This window comes from Glycine max, chromosome 6, assembly GCF_000004515.6.
Source record: "Glycine max cultivar Williams 82 chromosome 6, Glycine_max_v4.0, whole genome shotgun sequence".
In the NCBI taxonomy this organism is placed as follows: Eukaryota; Viridiplantae; Streptophyta; class Magnoliopsida; order Fabales; family Fabaceae; genus Glycine; species Glycine max.
Genome location: NC_038242.2, coordinates 27,547,488 through 27,560,439, shown reverse-complemented (window position 1 = coordinate 27,560,439; position 12,952 = coordinate 27,547,488). Strand labels below are relative to the sequence as shown.

At 33.4% G+C, this 12,952-nt stretch overlaps 1 protein-coding gene across 2 annotated transcripts; it reads right to left on the bottom strand.

The window, feature by feature from the left end:
• Positions 1-7,175: 7,175 nt before the first annotated feature.
• LOC100801188 (reticulon-like protein B21) lies at positions 7,176-12,432 on the bottom strand. 2 transcript variants are annotated; one of them, XM_003525865.5, is made up of 9 exons: positions 10,936-12,426; positions 10,780-10,842; positions 10,568-10,670; positions 10,390-10,464; positions 10,145-10,289; positions 9,878-9,947; positions 9,559-9,624; positions 8,295-8,417; positions 7,176-7,639 (listed from the first exon to the last, which is right to left on the bottom strand). In XM_003525865.5, exons 1-9 carry the CDS (start codon positions 12,107-12,109, stop codon positions 7,464-7,466), a joined length of 1,995 nt encoding a protein of 664 aa, XP_003525913.2. In that variant the 5' UTR covers positions 12,110-12,426; the 3' UTR covers positions 7,176-7,463. The 2 variants fall into 2 exon arrangements, with proteins under 2 accessions (XP_003525913.2, XP_040872125.1); XM_041016191.1 differs by lacking the exon at positions 7,176-7,639 and having other exon boundaries at positions 10,159-10,289; positions 10,936-12,432.
• Positions 12,433-12,952: the final 520 nt, after the last annotated feature.

Sequence of the window (12,952 nt, the reverse complement as noted above, 5' to 3'; positions counted from 1 at the left end):
TCAATTAAATTTCTCTCCTAACACACACATCAAATAGTGCACGTAATGCATGTGAAATTACAAAACTACCCCTAATACAAAAACTAGTCTTAGTTCCCTAAAATACAAGGGCTGAAAAATCCTACATTATTAGGGTACCCTCCCTACACTATGGAGTCATAAATAAAAGGCCCAAAAATAATGAAACTCTAATCTAATATGTACAAAGATAAGTGGTCTCATACTTAGCCCATGGGCCCAAAATCTATCCTAAGGCTCATGAGAATCCTAGTGCCTTCTCTTGCATCTCTGGCCTAATCTTCTTGGAGTCTTCTATCCAATGCCCTTGGTGGGTAGGATTGCATCACTTCTTCTTAAGGACCTTCCAATAGTTGAGTGGATGTTGCAGCTTCAGTGTTCATGTTGACTGATGCTTTGCTGCTTATGCTCTCTTCCAGTCTTAGTTCTGAAAAGGACTCATTTAGCCTTATCATACTCACTGTTGTTATTAACCATTTTTTATTGCCTCCAAAATTTACGGTTTTACCATGATCGAGAGTCAAGCATTAGAACATACACCTTTTCTCTTTTCATGTGTTGTGAGCAGCCACTGTCCAAGAACAATGATGACTATGTCTTTCCTGCTGTTAATGACATTTGCAACAAAAATTATTTTGTTCTTAGGTACCCAAATCTTTTTGGATCCTTTCTTGTTAGTGGAAAATGCGTTATTGGGTGCTCCCTTTCTAGGTAAGTCCCTGCATTTGGACGTCATGTGTCAACCTTTCCACAAAAGTAGCAAACAATGGTTTCTTCATCATGACTATATATTTCTCCCTCATATACATTGCCAGATTTGTTTATAGGACATCTATTGTACATTAATAATTCTTCAACAACTTTTCATTTAAAAACTTCATAGACTTTTGTGGTTTTCACATTCCACCCAAAGATTATGTTTACTCTTTTCCAAGTCCTCATAATCTTTGTGTGCTTTTGCACACTCTCTCCATATATCATTTCTTCCATCATTTAGATGGTCATGAAATTCATTGAGCTCTTTCAAAAAAAAATTCAGTTTGTTTCCAACTCCAAATTTTTTTCCAATTTACACATAAATGAAGGTAAGTTGGAACGCAAAGTCAAAAAGGGATTCTTTTACCTATAGAGATAGAGTCAAAGGATTCTGAGTCTGGTCTCCATCTGAAAGAAATGTCATTTTGATTGGATATGTTGTCTTTCACAAACTCTCTATGTTTAGGCAAGGCTAAGGATTCTAAATCTAGTGAAGATTTGGGCAAGGCTAAGGATGTCACTAAGCAGGTGGAGTTTGAGAGCTCCACAATCAGAAACATTAATGATCAAAAGTAGTTTGATGCACTTGATGAGATTGATTAGGATCTTCAAATGCACCCTTAACATCAAAATACAACAGTAGTTGAGGGGACTAAATGGAAGAATCAAAACCATCCAAAGCATTCTAAAACCACAACACCCAGAAAGTCACAAAGACAAATGAAAGCTTCTAAAAGATGTGGCTTTGACAAAGTATCTTATGCCTACATGTAGCAAATGACATCGATTCATCTGAACCATCCACTTATTAGTAGCAATTTTTTATTTTGAAGTCGTGGAGTGGACAATGGTTATGAATGAAGAGATGCAATCCCTTCAAAAGAACCAGACATGGGATTTAGTTGAACCACCTAATGATAGACGAGTAGTGGGGTGCAAGTGGATCTTCAAGAAGAAATTTGGATTGTCCACTGAAGAAGTCGCCCATTATAAAGCACGTCTAGTAGCTAAAGGCTACAGTCAGAAGGAAGAAGTGGACTACAATGAGATATTTTCTCCAATAGTTTAACACGCCTACATACGTGTTTTTCTATCCCTAGTGACAATTCTGGACATGGAGTTATAGCAACTCTATGTGAAAATTGCTTTTCTCCATGGAAGACTACTAGAAGACATTATGATGCAACAACCTAAAGGTTTTGATGTGGAAGGTAAGGAAAATTTTATCTGTAGATTGAAGAGATCTCTCTATGGGCTTAAGCAACCACCAAGGCAATGGTACAAGAGATTCGATGAGTTCATTGTCTCTCATGGATATATCAGAAGTTCCTATGACTCATGTGTTTATCATTGCAAAGAGGAGGATGGTTCCCATATCTATCTGCTACTCTATGTGGACAACATGCTCACAACATCTCAAAATTTGTTGGCAATTCAAAAGTTGAAGTCACTACTCAGCTAGAGTCAAAGAAGGAATACATGCCTCATGTTCCTTGTGTAGGTGTTGAAGGTAGTCTAATGTATCTTATGGTATGTACAAGACCGGACCTTGCATAAATAGTCAGTGTTGGGAGTAGGTATACAGGTAATCCTAAGAAGTAACATTGGCATGCTTTGAAATATATATGCAGGTACCTTAAAGGAACAACCAATATTGGACTCGTGTACTAATAAACGTCAAATTTACCGGATTTTCATATACATTTTGTAACTTGTATTTGGCATTTTAGTTAACTTTAGGCCTTCTTTTGAATCAAATTAGCTTTAAATTCAGTTTTTACTTTGTATAGGGTAGATTAGTTATTTTTAATGAATTTTTGATAATTTTCAATAAAAATAAGTCATTTTGGCAAGAGCTCCAGAGGCCCAAAATCAGCATAAAGTTCAGGAAGGAGAAATTGCAAAAATTGAAGATAAAAGCTAGGAAAATCTCCTTAATTAGACTTAGCTACAATTCTATAAATAGGTGGTTAGGCATTCATTGTAACAGTGTAGTTCTGAGAGGTTCTTAGAATTATATTTTAGACTTCCGCCTACTAGACGCCTCCATTATTCCATTAGAAATTCTAAGTTTCATTGTATTATTTTTATGAGTGCAATTCCTTCCACCCAGGAGAGGAAAGAAAGAACCTTGTTTTGCTTTAATTCTATCGATTCAATACTTCATCTTGAGTTCTTTATTCGTTTATATACTTAATGCTTTTATTTGATTGGTCATCTTATAGATAAATTCAGGAATTGACTTGCACTTTGGCGAGCCTTGTTGAAACCTGAAACTGAATCAAGTACTTAATTGAAATTATCTCTAGGGATAAAATAATTTTGGTTAAGCCTCGCTAATTCTTGACCATTAATGTTTGATTGCTTGTGTCAGTATGTCCAAGGGATTAGCTATCAGGCAAGTAGTTTAGAATCTGTGACCATGAGGGAGTTGGGGTAGAATACATTAGTGAATTGGGAATGAGCAAGAGAGATGAGTAGAGAATTGTGAAGTTACAGCGGATCGAGTGAATTCCAAGTGCAAACCTAGACATTCATTCATCAATATCGACGTCACCATCCAAGTCTAGTATTTATATCTTTACTTAATTATTTGATTGTCATTTAACTTTTATTGAAATTTATTTTTTGTTATTTATTTCGTGACAATCACAAAAATAAAAATACAAAAACCTAGCTCTTAGTTAAATAATTACATGAAATCCCTTCTTTATTCCTTTGGGATACGACCTTAATGATAGTTTAGCTACTACATCATGATTGGGTTACACTTGGCCTATAAGTTGAATCTATCGTGAAATAAAACCCTAACATCTACCATAGAAACACTCCCTTTGCTCTTGTTGGTTACTCAAATTTTGGTTGTGCTGCAGATTTTGATGGAACGAGATCTATGACTGGGTACACATTCACGATTGGAAACTCCTTACAGTTGAAAGACAACACTTTGGCCCACAATGTCCTTGTCCACTACAGAGGTAGAGTACATGGCTAGGGCAAAAGCAGCAAAGGAAGGGATCTAGTTAAAGGGCCTAATTAGCAATTCTTCAGTTTCCACAAGAAAAGGTTATCATTTTCTACGGTAGTATGAGTACAATCTGCTTAGACAAAGATCAAGTCCATCTTGAGAAAACTGAGCACATTGACATCAAATACCACTTGATTTGTTCTGAGAAATGGGTCAAGGTCAAGAAAGTGGATACAAGGGAGAATCCAACTGATATGTTCACTAAGGCTGTTCCAAGAAGTAAGTTCATGCACTGCCTAGATCTACTTAATGTAGATTTCTAGAGATGAACTTAGTTACTAGTAATTCAAAAATGTTATTGAACCAAGGTGGAGATTGTCGATTGTTGGATGATGGACGATATAGATAGAGTGGACAACAACACTAGTCGTCTAATCAGACACTCTTGTCTTCTGTATTGGTCGTCCAATCTCTAGTAATTTGGTGGAGAGTTCAGTCTCGTAAAAGGGAGCATCTAGTTTGGGTGGTTGATTAACATAGGTTATGTTCTAACAAAATTTGTATTTTTCTTTTCTGTTGTACCTATTTTCAGTTAAGTAGTTAGTTTTTCGTCTCTTTTATACAGAGCTTTATACTTCTGGGTTCAGAGAGCTTTTGAACCTTCATTGCAATCTTATTAATTGCAATAAACTAACCCTTGGCGTGAATCCTCTCTTCTTCTTCTATCATCTAAACTTCCCTATCTGAATAGAATTTCTCAAATCTCCTAAGTTTTGCTTTTTAAAAAAAAGAATTGAATGTAAGCGTGTAGGTTTGTAACTCATTTCTTCAAAGCTTTTGGTATTTATAGACCTTCATCTTCAATCGTTTGTTGTCTTTAAATGGATAGAATTCTTCACTTGAACTCATGTGTGTCGTTTGAGATCATTAGAGCATTTAATGAACATTCTTCTTCATGTTAGAAAACCACTTTGGTTAGCTATTGTGTTGAACACTACAACAGAAAACCACATACTTTGAGTCAAAGTAGGTCTGTCACAACAATGTTCATCTTTTGATTTTGTTTGATAACTCCACGAAGCTTGAACTTTATTTATTCTTCATGGGATTTGACAGATCCTAGGAGAACGTCTTGTAAGACAGTTATTGCAAAGCAAATTTCAGACATAGAGTATTAAATGTTGTCTTTAATGTTGTATCAAATTATGGATTAAACCTGCTTTTGTCTGAAACTTCAGACGCATAACCATAAGGCATAATCTAATCTCACATAATACGTAGTTTTTAAGCTTTGTATTTATTTGAATTTAATCAAAATAATTAAGGATCCTGATTCACCCTAAGACACTAAAATATCAATGGTAAAGGATCAATGGAAGCTATCTGAAATTTTCAATGTGCTACAACCAAGCCAGTCAAAGAAAAAAGAATGATAGCTCCAAGTCTGACATCATGCGAGATGCACTTGCAATTTATTTGCAAGTTTTGTATTAGAATATGTATCCACATGCGATTTATTAGTGTATTTTGTCTATTGGATAAGTGAGGTTTGGGTGGATCACATGTATTTGCTCACCCGTAGGGATAGGTCGAAAATATTTAAGCAAAGTCTTTGACTAAACCTATTTCCACCCTAAATGATAGCAAAAAATACTATTGATAATCCACAAAAGATAATAAACTTATATATTAAAATTTTAAATATCCCAACAAAATAATTCATTTTAGATGTTGATTTTTTTTTTTTTTTGTCTTTGGTTAACATACTTTTATAGTGATAGTTTTCATTTAAATACTATAATCATGAAAAAATTATTGGAAATGTTAATTTCCTGTATATTATTTTTAAAAAATAATTGTTTTTATATTGAGAAAATTATGAATAAAATGCTAGGTTTTTCTTTTTATTTATAAAATTTAGGCTTTACAAACGTCTTAAATTTGATCTTTTTTAACTAAAGTTTAATTTGTGCATGTTGTTGTGTAAATAGCCACAAGTCATTAAATCAATGGATGAACTACCAACCGACATTGGTGTAAGTTATTTACAACCTACACAAAAGTAATGTCCTAAAATTTATCCACTATAACTAGCAAACAATAAATAATTTAATTATTAGTTTAGATGCCATTATCTTTGAAGAACATATGAATATCAAAAAGTAATATATATCAAAGTTCTACAAGGAATTCCAAGAAGAGATTAGATTTAAATCAGATCATTTCTAATTTTTAAATATTTATAAATCATCATTAACTAATTAATTAATTATAAAAGTTAGAAAACAGTTTAGTTTCTTAGTGTAATTTTTTTTTAATTGATTTAGGTTAGATTAGGGACGTTCCACGGATGAAAGTGTGAGAAAAACGATGACGTGTTTGATTGCTTGTGACACAAATCAAAGTGTTGTTTCCTCTCCATCCAACTAGGCCAATCGTCAAACAGGGAAGTCGGGGAATAACTCTTTTTTTTCTTTTTCGAAAGGGCTCCATTCTGCATATTTTGCAAAAAAATAAAAATAAAATAAATCCTTGAATATGTTATTGTCTCTACAGTTAGTTTTTTTTAGTTTTTATTTAACTAAGTTTATTTTTTTAATTTTAGTCTTTATAAATTTAAGTTTTTTTTAATTTTTTATTTCTATAATATATTTTATTCATTTTTAATTTATGTAAATTTTGATTCCCATAAGTATAAACTTAGAGGACTTCAAATGAAAAACTAGAATCTTACATAGATTAAAATTAATAAAAATAAAAATTTACATTAATTAAAATTAGAAAAATAAACTACAAGAATAAAAAAAACACATTAATTTACCGAAAAAACATTTTAAGAAAAACTTAATTAAATTTTTCATACCTGTAATATAATCTGTTTTCAAATTACATTGATGAATGCTAGATAGTTTTTAAAAAACAGGCTATATTTTAAATATAAAAAACTTAGTTAAGCCTTTTTTTATATTAAAAATATGATTATTATTCACTAGCGCTGCACCCCTTTTACTTAATACAAATAGACAAATAGCATTCACTTAAAATTCACTTGCAATATCGGACGGTCTATATTACTAACGCACCGTGTAATACTTATCTTGCTTCTGCACCTAAGAATCCGTCCAATTTAACTATTAAAAACTGTCAGTTTAAAAAATCGTCGAATATTTTTTATTTTCTAAATTTTACAATTAACAATTGAAAACGGTCAATTTTAAAAACTGCAGTATCTTTTTTTTTATTTTCAAAAATTTAACAATGAAGAATACAAAGAAAATAATTATATCAGAAAAAAATCACTTGTAAAAAGAAGAATAGACAAATGACAAAGAAAGAAAAGCTTTCCAATATTAACTCTCATAGATATGTAGTACTTCCGAAAGTCAAACTAAATAAGCGCATGGACGGCAGAAAGTCAAACTAAATTTAAGAATTTGAACCATAATAAAAATAAATTATTGTAACTGAATGCTAATTACAGAACACAAACGTCCTCCTTTAAAAAAAAAGTTATTCCCTTCTCCTATTGAACCGTGGTGGATTTGTTTACTAAATTAAACCTTTATATTAACTGAACAAAAATTTACAGCCTAGACAAAAGAAACTTCCATGTGAAACCTAAAAAAAAAAAAAAGTTTTAAAGGAAAACATGGCACGGTGCATGCAATTGGACCAGCCTGTTAGATGTGGTACAACTAGCTGCCAGCATCAACACATACTTTTAGAACCCTTTCTTTATTTTATTGGTATCACTAAAGTTGGTTGCAGGTCCTTGTTTCGGTCTAACTCCAACAGGGTCTTGCCATGTTTCATCACATCCTGCTTCATCTTCCCCCCATTCATCTCTCACCAAATAATGTTGTTGATAATATCTGAAGGCTGCAAATAGTACGAACACTACAAAAATACAACACCACCACACCATTCATTAATGTGTGCATGTCTATGTGCCAGGCTCAATTAGTCAAAGCTACTAGCACATTGCATATCAAACAAATTATTAAAGCATAAAAACTAAGATTAAACATTTAATCGCCGTACGTGTTGCATATTTTAATTTGGTCTTTATTTGTAAAAAGAATATTCAATCAGTCTCTATACATGCAAATGCTATCAATTTGATCACTATCGTTATACGTTGACTTTTAATTTCTTAATTTAGTCTCTAGATATAGGATCAAATTAAGAATATGGTATACATATAAGGACTAAATTAAAATAAAAATATATTATATATAAAGACCAAATTAAGTAGGGGTACGGTGACAAATGTTTTTTGGTGAATAAAAAAAGTGAATGTTTACAAGTATAAGATTGATTTAATAAGTGTTGACTTGAAAGAACTAAACTGAGAATGTGCGACATGTATAGGAAGTATAAATTATATGCTTAACCAAAAACTAATTTCTCTAAATTTAAACAAAAAGTGATTATTCCAAAGAAATATAAAAAGGTCACCAAACATAAGTAGTAGTGAATATCAGTGATAAAAAAAAAAAAGATAAGATGGTAAAAGAAATTAGCAAATATCATTTAATTTACATGGTTTTACCTGCCCAAATGCGAGCAACAACTGATGATAAATTCCATACAAGCCCGAAGATGCCAAGAGCCACGGCTTTCTTGTGAGTGCATGAATCCCATGCATCCCGGAATCGACGAATCCAAAAATTTCCTTCGTGACATTAATAAAAAATGTGTCATTTATTAGAATATATGCAGAGAAGGCTTGGGTTTAATTTAGCCTTCTTGGACACAGTAACACGTGATTCGACACAATATAGTTTTAGGTTTGGTCTTTGGGATTGGGGACCACTAACGATGTGGAGGACCATTAGGTTAATACTATCACACAATGTGTTCCCTTCATTACAAAATTGAGTCTAATTGTCAGACACAAAAAGCAGACCCAATGGGCACAAAAAATGTCAGGAATCAAACAAATAATAAAAAAAAAAATCAGAGATGCTCATCCATGTGATGCATTCAAATTATATTTGAATGACCACATCAAGAAGTAATTATTCATAGAGACCAAACCTATCTTAAAGCTTCGAGATAAGTTACGAGACAAACTAATTTCGTCACTCAAGGGTGACGCAATTTAATGCTAGTCACTAAGATTATGATTACATATCATAGTATGTCATTGTTAATGAAATGAGTTGAGATGTTTCTTTCGAAAAAGAAAAAAAACTATCTTAAAACAGACTTAGATTTAGATTTTGTACTTGTGTGTTTGGATACCTTAGAGAATCGATTTTAACAACAAAAATCACGGTGAATGATAAAAAAAATCATAAACAACAAAGAATAGCTTCACTACAACCATGAATACAAAATCGATTATGCACCACCACATCGTGTATTAACTTTGCTTATATCGTTGAGGCGGTACTATAATTGCACTACATTAAACTATTATTAATCTTTGTTTATTTGTGCTCCACCAGATCTACATTATGTGGCATTGGAGACACCACCATATAATAAAATAAAATGAAATCATAGGTACCAAAGAACCGTTTGTAACTTGTAATCAATGCATGCATGAAAGGTGTTGTGGGCCTAATCAGGCACCGCACCGTCTACACTTCACTGAAGGGTAGAGCGACAATTAAAACAAACAATTTTTTTTTATTAAAAAAAAACTTTGTTACTATCTCACTTTAGCACCTAGCTAGGACTATAGCAGCCTCTACTCACTGCAACTATACTGTGTTTGTTTACACCTTAAAGGTACAGTGTCATAAATCAGGCATTAAATAATGTTTTTAGGGGGGAAAAAAGCAACATCAATTTCAGGAAAAAATTACCATATTCAGTTAACTGTGCAGAATACGAAGAGCATATCTTTGGTACAGTAAAAACTCCAAAGAAGCCTGAGGCAGTAGAGCACAGCAATGTGTCAGTAATCAATTAAGTAAAAGGGTAAGTTCAGTAACTGAATAACCAAAAAAAGAAAATAATAAAATGAAGGGGGTAATAAGGGAGCAAGATGCAATTTTCACTCCCCTAGAGTAAGAAACTTTGCATTGAAATGCAAATTGCTTGCACTTGGTTTTGTTTCAAAAGAATTGAACTAAAATACCTAAAATGTGAATCCTCTTTTTATGTAAATCCTTAAAAACGTACCAAATTTGGCCATCTTCCAAACGGTTATGTAGCTGCCACATCTGGCCAAAACAAAGAGCAACACTGCCAACTGCAATTGATACACAAATGCCAAAATTAAAATTTGTGTGGTCAATCTTCTAGGCTACTAAAGTTTCTAGTGTTATTTTTTTTTACATGTCTCATTTTTTTGGGTACATATCTCATTTTTTTTGTACATTAGTTTCTAGTGTTATTAAGAAGGTCATCATAATACCAGTGAGCTAAGAAAATTATTAAATTAATTACCTTTATTGTGGTACCTGGATCTCCAGAAAACAAGGCTTTGAGTTTTGATAGGAACTCATTCAAGTAAGGGAGGATTAATTTTAGCATCCAAATTGCATCTTCTTCTCCCACAACATAATTTGAGTCCTCAACGTTTATGATCCCCCTGAATAGTTTCATCCCAGAAGAGAATCAGAAAAGATAGTAATCTTGTAAATTGTAATTGTAACAAATTTTTCACTACAGTGATTGTGTTATTAAATTACCTGCAAATTAAGGATCTATATAGGAAGATAACAGCGAGATAAACAAGACTTATATAGGACATCACTGAAATAATACTGCAGAAACAATGATAGGAAATCTTCAGTTCTTCTGAAACAGCAAATTATATTATATATTATTGATAAAAAAATAACAATTCTATTTAGATTGATTTCTAACCTTAGATTGATATCCTTTGCATAAGAAGATGAGACTATGATGAATGATCCAAATCCAAACACAAATGCTGATCTTGAAACATCTCTCCACATGATTAATTCCACTGAGGAGGAGAGTTATATATATAAATAAAGAATTAATGCTATAATTTGAATAAAATTTTGCCAACAAATTTCACACTCGCCCATAGTTATGAAGTGTAGATGAATCACCTAGACTCTGCAACTTGCTTTGGGTTTGTGGAAAGCAGCGATGTTCTGTTGTTGCTTTTGGAACTAAACCATAACAATCAATCACACTAATTTAAGTGAGAAATGAGAATAAAGCCTATGAAACAAATCGAAAGAACAATCTCAAAAAGTCCTTACTTGAGTTAGTTTTGGAGAAATTTTGGTGACTTGTGGAGTTCCTTCTAATTGTTGGAGATTGCTTCATAGCAAGAGGGACAGAAATTGGCTTTCTTTCATTTCTGTGATGAAATCGCATGTGGGCACTCACAACCCTCTTAGGTTCTGGTTCATTCAGAATCTTCTTAGGTTCTTGTTCCTTCAGAATCTTCGTAGGTTCTTGCTCATTCACAACCACAACCACCACCTTCTTTTCTGGTTCATTCACAACAACCTTCTTGCCTTGTTCATTCTCAACAACAACAACCTCATCATTACTTTCTGGTTCCTTCACAGCAACCTCAACCTTGTATTCTGGAATACTAATTTCCTTCACCATCTCAATCTCAACCTCCTCTTCCTCTTCTTCATCAGCAACAGCAACAACATCAACATCAGCAGCAGCAGCAGCATCAACCGACAATTCTGTTGAACAACCTTGAGCCACATTATCCGAGCTACTAGAAATCACTTTCTCTTGACACAAATAATCCAAATCCACACAATTTTCATCATCATTCTTCCCATTCTCAACCTCAATCTTTTGATCCGTTGCTTCGGATTTGGTCTTCCTCAACTGAATTGATCTGCCACCAGAAGAAGAAGCAGTCTTCTTCTTGGAGATTGAATCTGACTTCGTCTTCCTCAATTGTGCTGAAGTCCTCTCATTCCCCTCATCCAATTCACCACTCTTGTGTGCCTCAGATCTCATCTTTCTGGTATGAATTGGACCTCTCTCAAACTTATCTCCAAAAGCAGCAATCTTTCTGGTGTGAATTGGGCTCTTCTTGATTCCATCAGAGGAACAAGAATTGCTCAGCTCCTTACACTGAATTGGGATCTTACTATTACAACTATTATTATGAGTATTATTTTCTGACCCCTCAGAACTCTCTGATTTCCATGTTTTCCTCTTTCCACATCCAATTGGATTTCTTTTCAATTTGGCACCACTATTTTCTTCAGGGTTTTCTTCTGCATTGAACACCTTGATCCCCCCTCTAACTTCATCACTCTTCATCCTGCTCTCCCACACTGACCCTGCTGCAACCACACTCCCTCTAACCCCTACCCTCTTTTCCCCCACTTCCATCCCCAATTTATCTTCTTTTTCTACCCTCCTTTCTACCTGGCAATCAGTACTCAAATGGGTCATAAGTGGTTAGTGGATAAGAGGCTTCTAACTCAAGCAATGGCGGTTGGTGGGGTGCAACACATTGTAAAGCAATTGAGTTAGTGAGAGAGAAAGAGAGAGATATATCAGAATATGTAGTTGGTCACTTTTCTTTTCCTTTTTTTATTTTGCCTCTTTCTGGATGTTATAGAAAAAGCAAAGGTAAATTAGGTGGGGTTGAATGATTAGGGTGTTAAGGATGAATGAACCAACCCCTTCTTTTTTAGTAGTTGATTTGATTCCCTAAAATCTCATCTCACTCTTACCGAGGCACTCTAAAAGTGATTAATAGTCTCACTCTCACATCACATGTTAAGGGAATAATAATAATAATAATAATAACTAAGCTAGCTGCATGTAATATGTATCTTGTCCTTCTTCTCTGAGTATGAAAGTGTATATGTGAACTCTGCAGTGTGTACTTATTGAATTGGCGTGTTTTTCCATTGCAGTTTTGACTAGACATTGCATACGTGTAATAGTGCAGGCTTAAGGAAATGCAATTTGTCGTGGTAGCAAACTAGTACCGTGGCAGAACACCAGACAAACGCACCCTTAATTTTGGCCAATTTTGTTCCTCTTAAAGTGTTGATGCGTGTGCTTCAAGAATGTGAACGCCGAATAGCAATTTTCTAATGCAGATTTGAGCAATTTTCTACTAGCTTTGAACCACTATTTAATAAAGACCAAGTGTTGTTGCATCTAAGTATCTTCATAATGAATTTTTCAAACATTCCTCTTTATATAGTTGCTTGAAATTCAAAACAAGTATAAAAACATAACATAAGATATTTAAGAATATATTATACTTTAACTAATTAAGAA

What these genes read in the sequence shown, in the direction of transcription:
- LOC100801188 (XM_003525865.5), bottom strand. Translation starts at nt 12,109, where the DNA reads ATGACCCATTTGAGTACTGATTGCCAGGTAGAAAGGAGGGTAGAAAAA. An exon ending in AAGCAAGTTGCAGAGTCTAG is followed by an intron (nt 10,671 to 10,779) that starts GTGATTCATCTA and finishes TCTCCTCCTCAG; the next exon opens with TGGAATTAATCATGTGGAGA. An exon ending in ATCCAGGTACCACAATAAAG is followed by an intron (nt 9,948 to 10,144) that starts GTAATTAATTTA and finishes TATCAATTGCAG; the next exon opens with TTGGCAGTGTTGCTCTTTGT.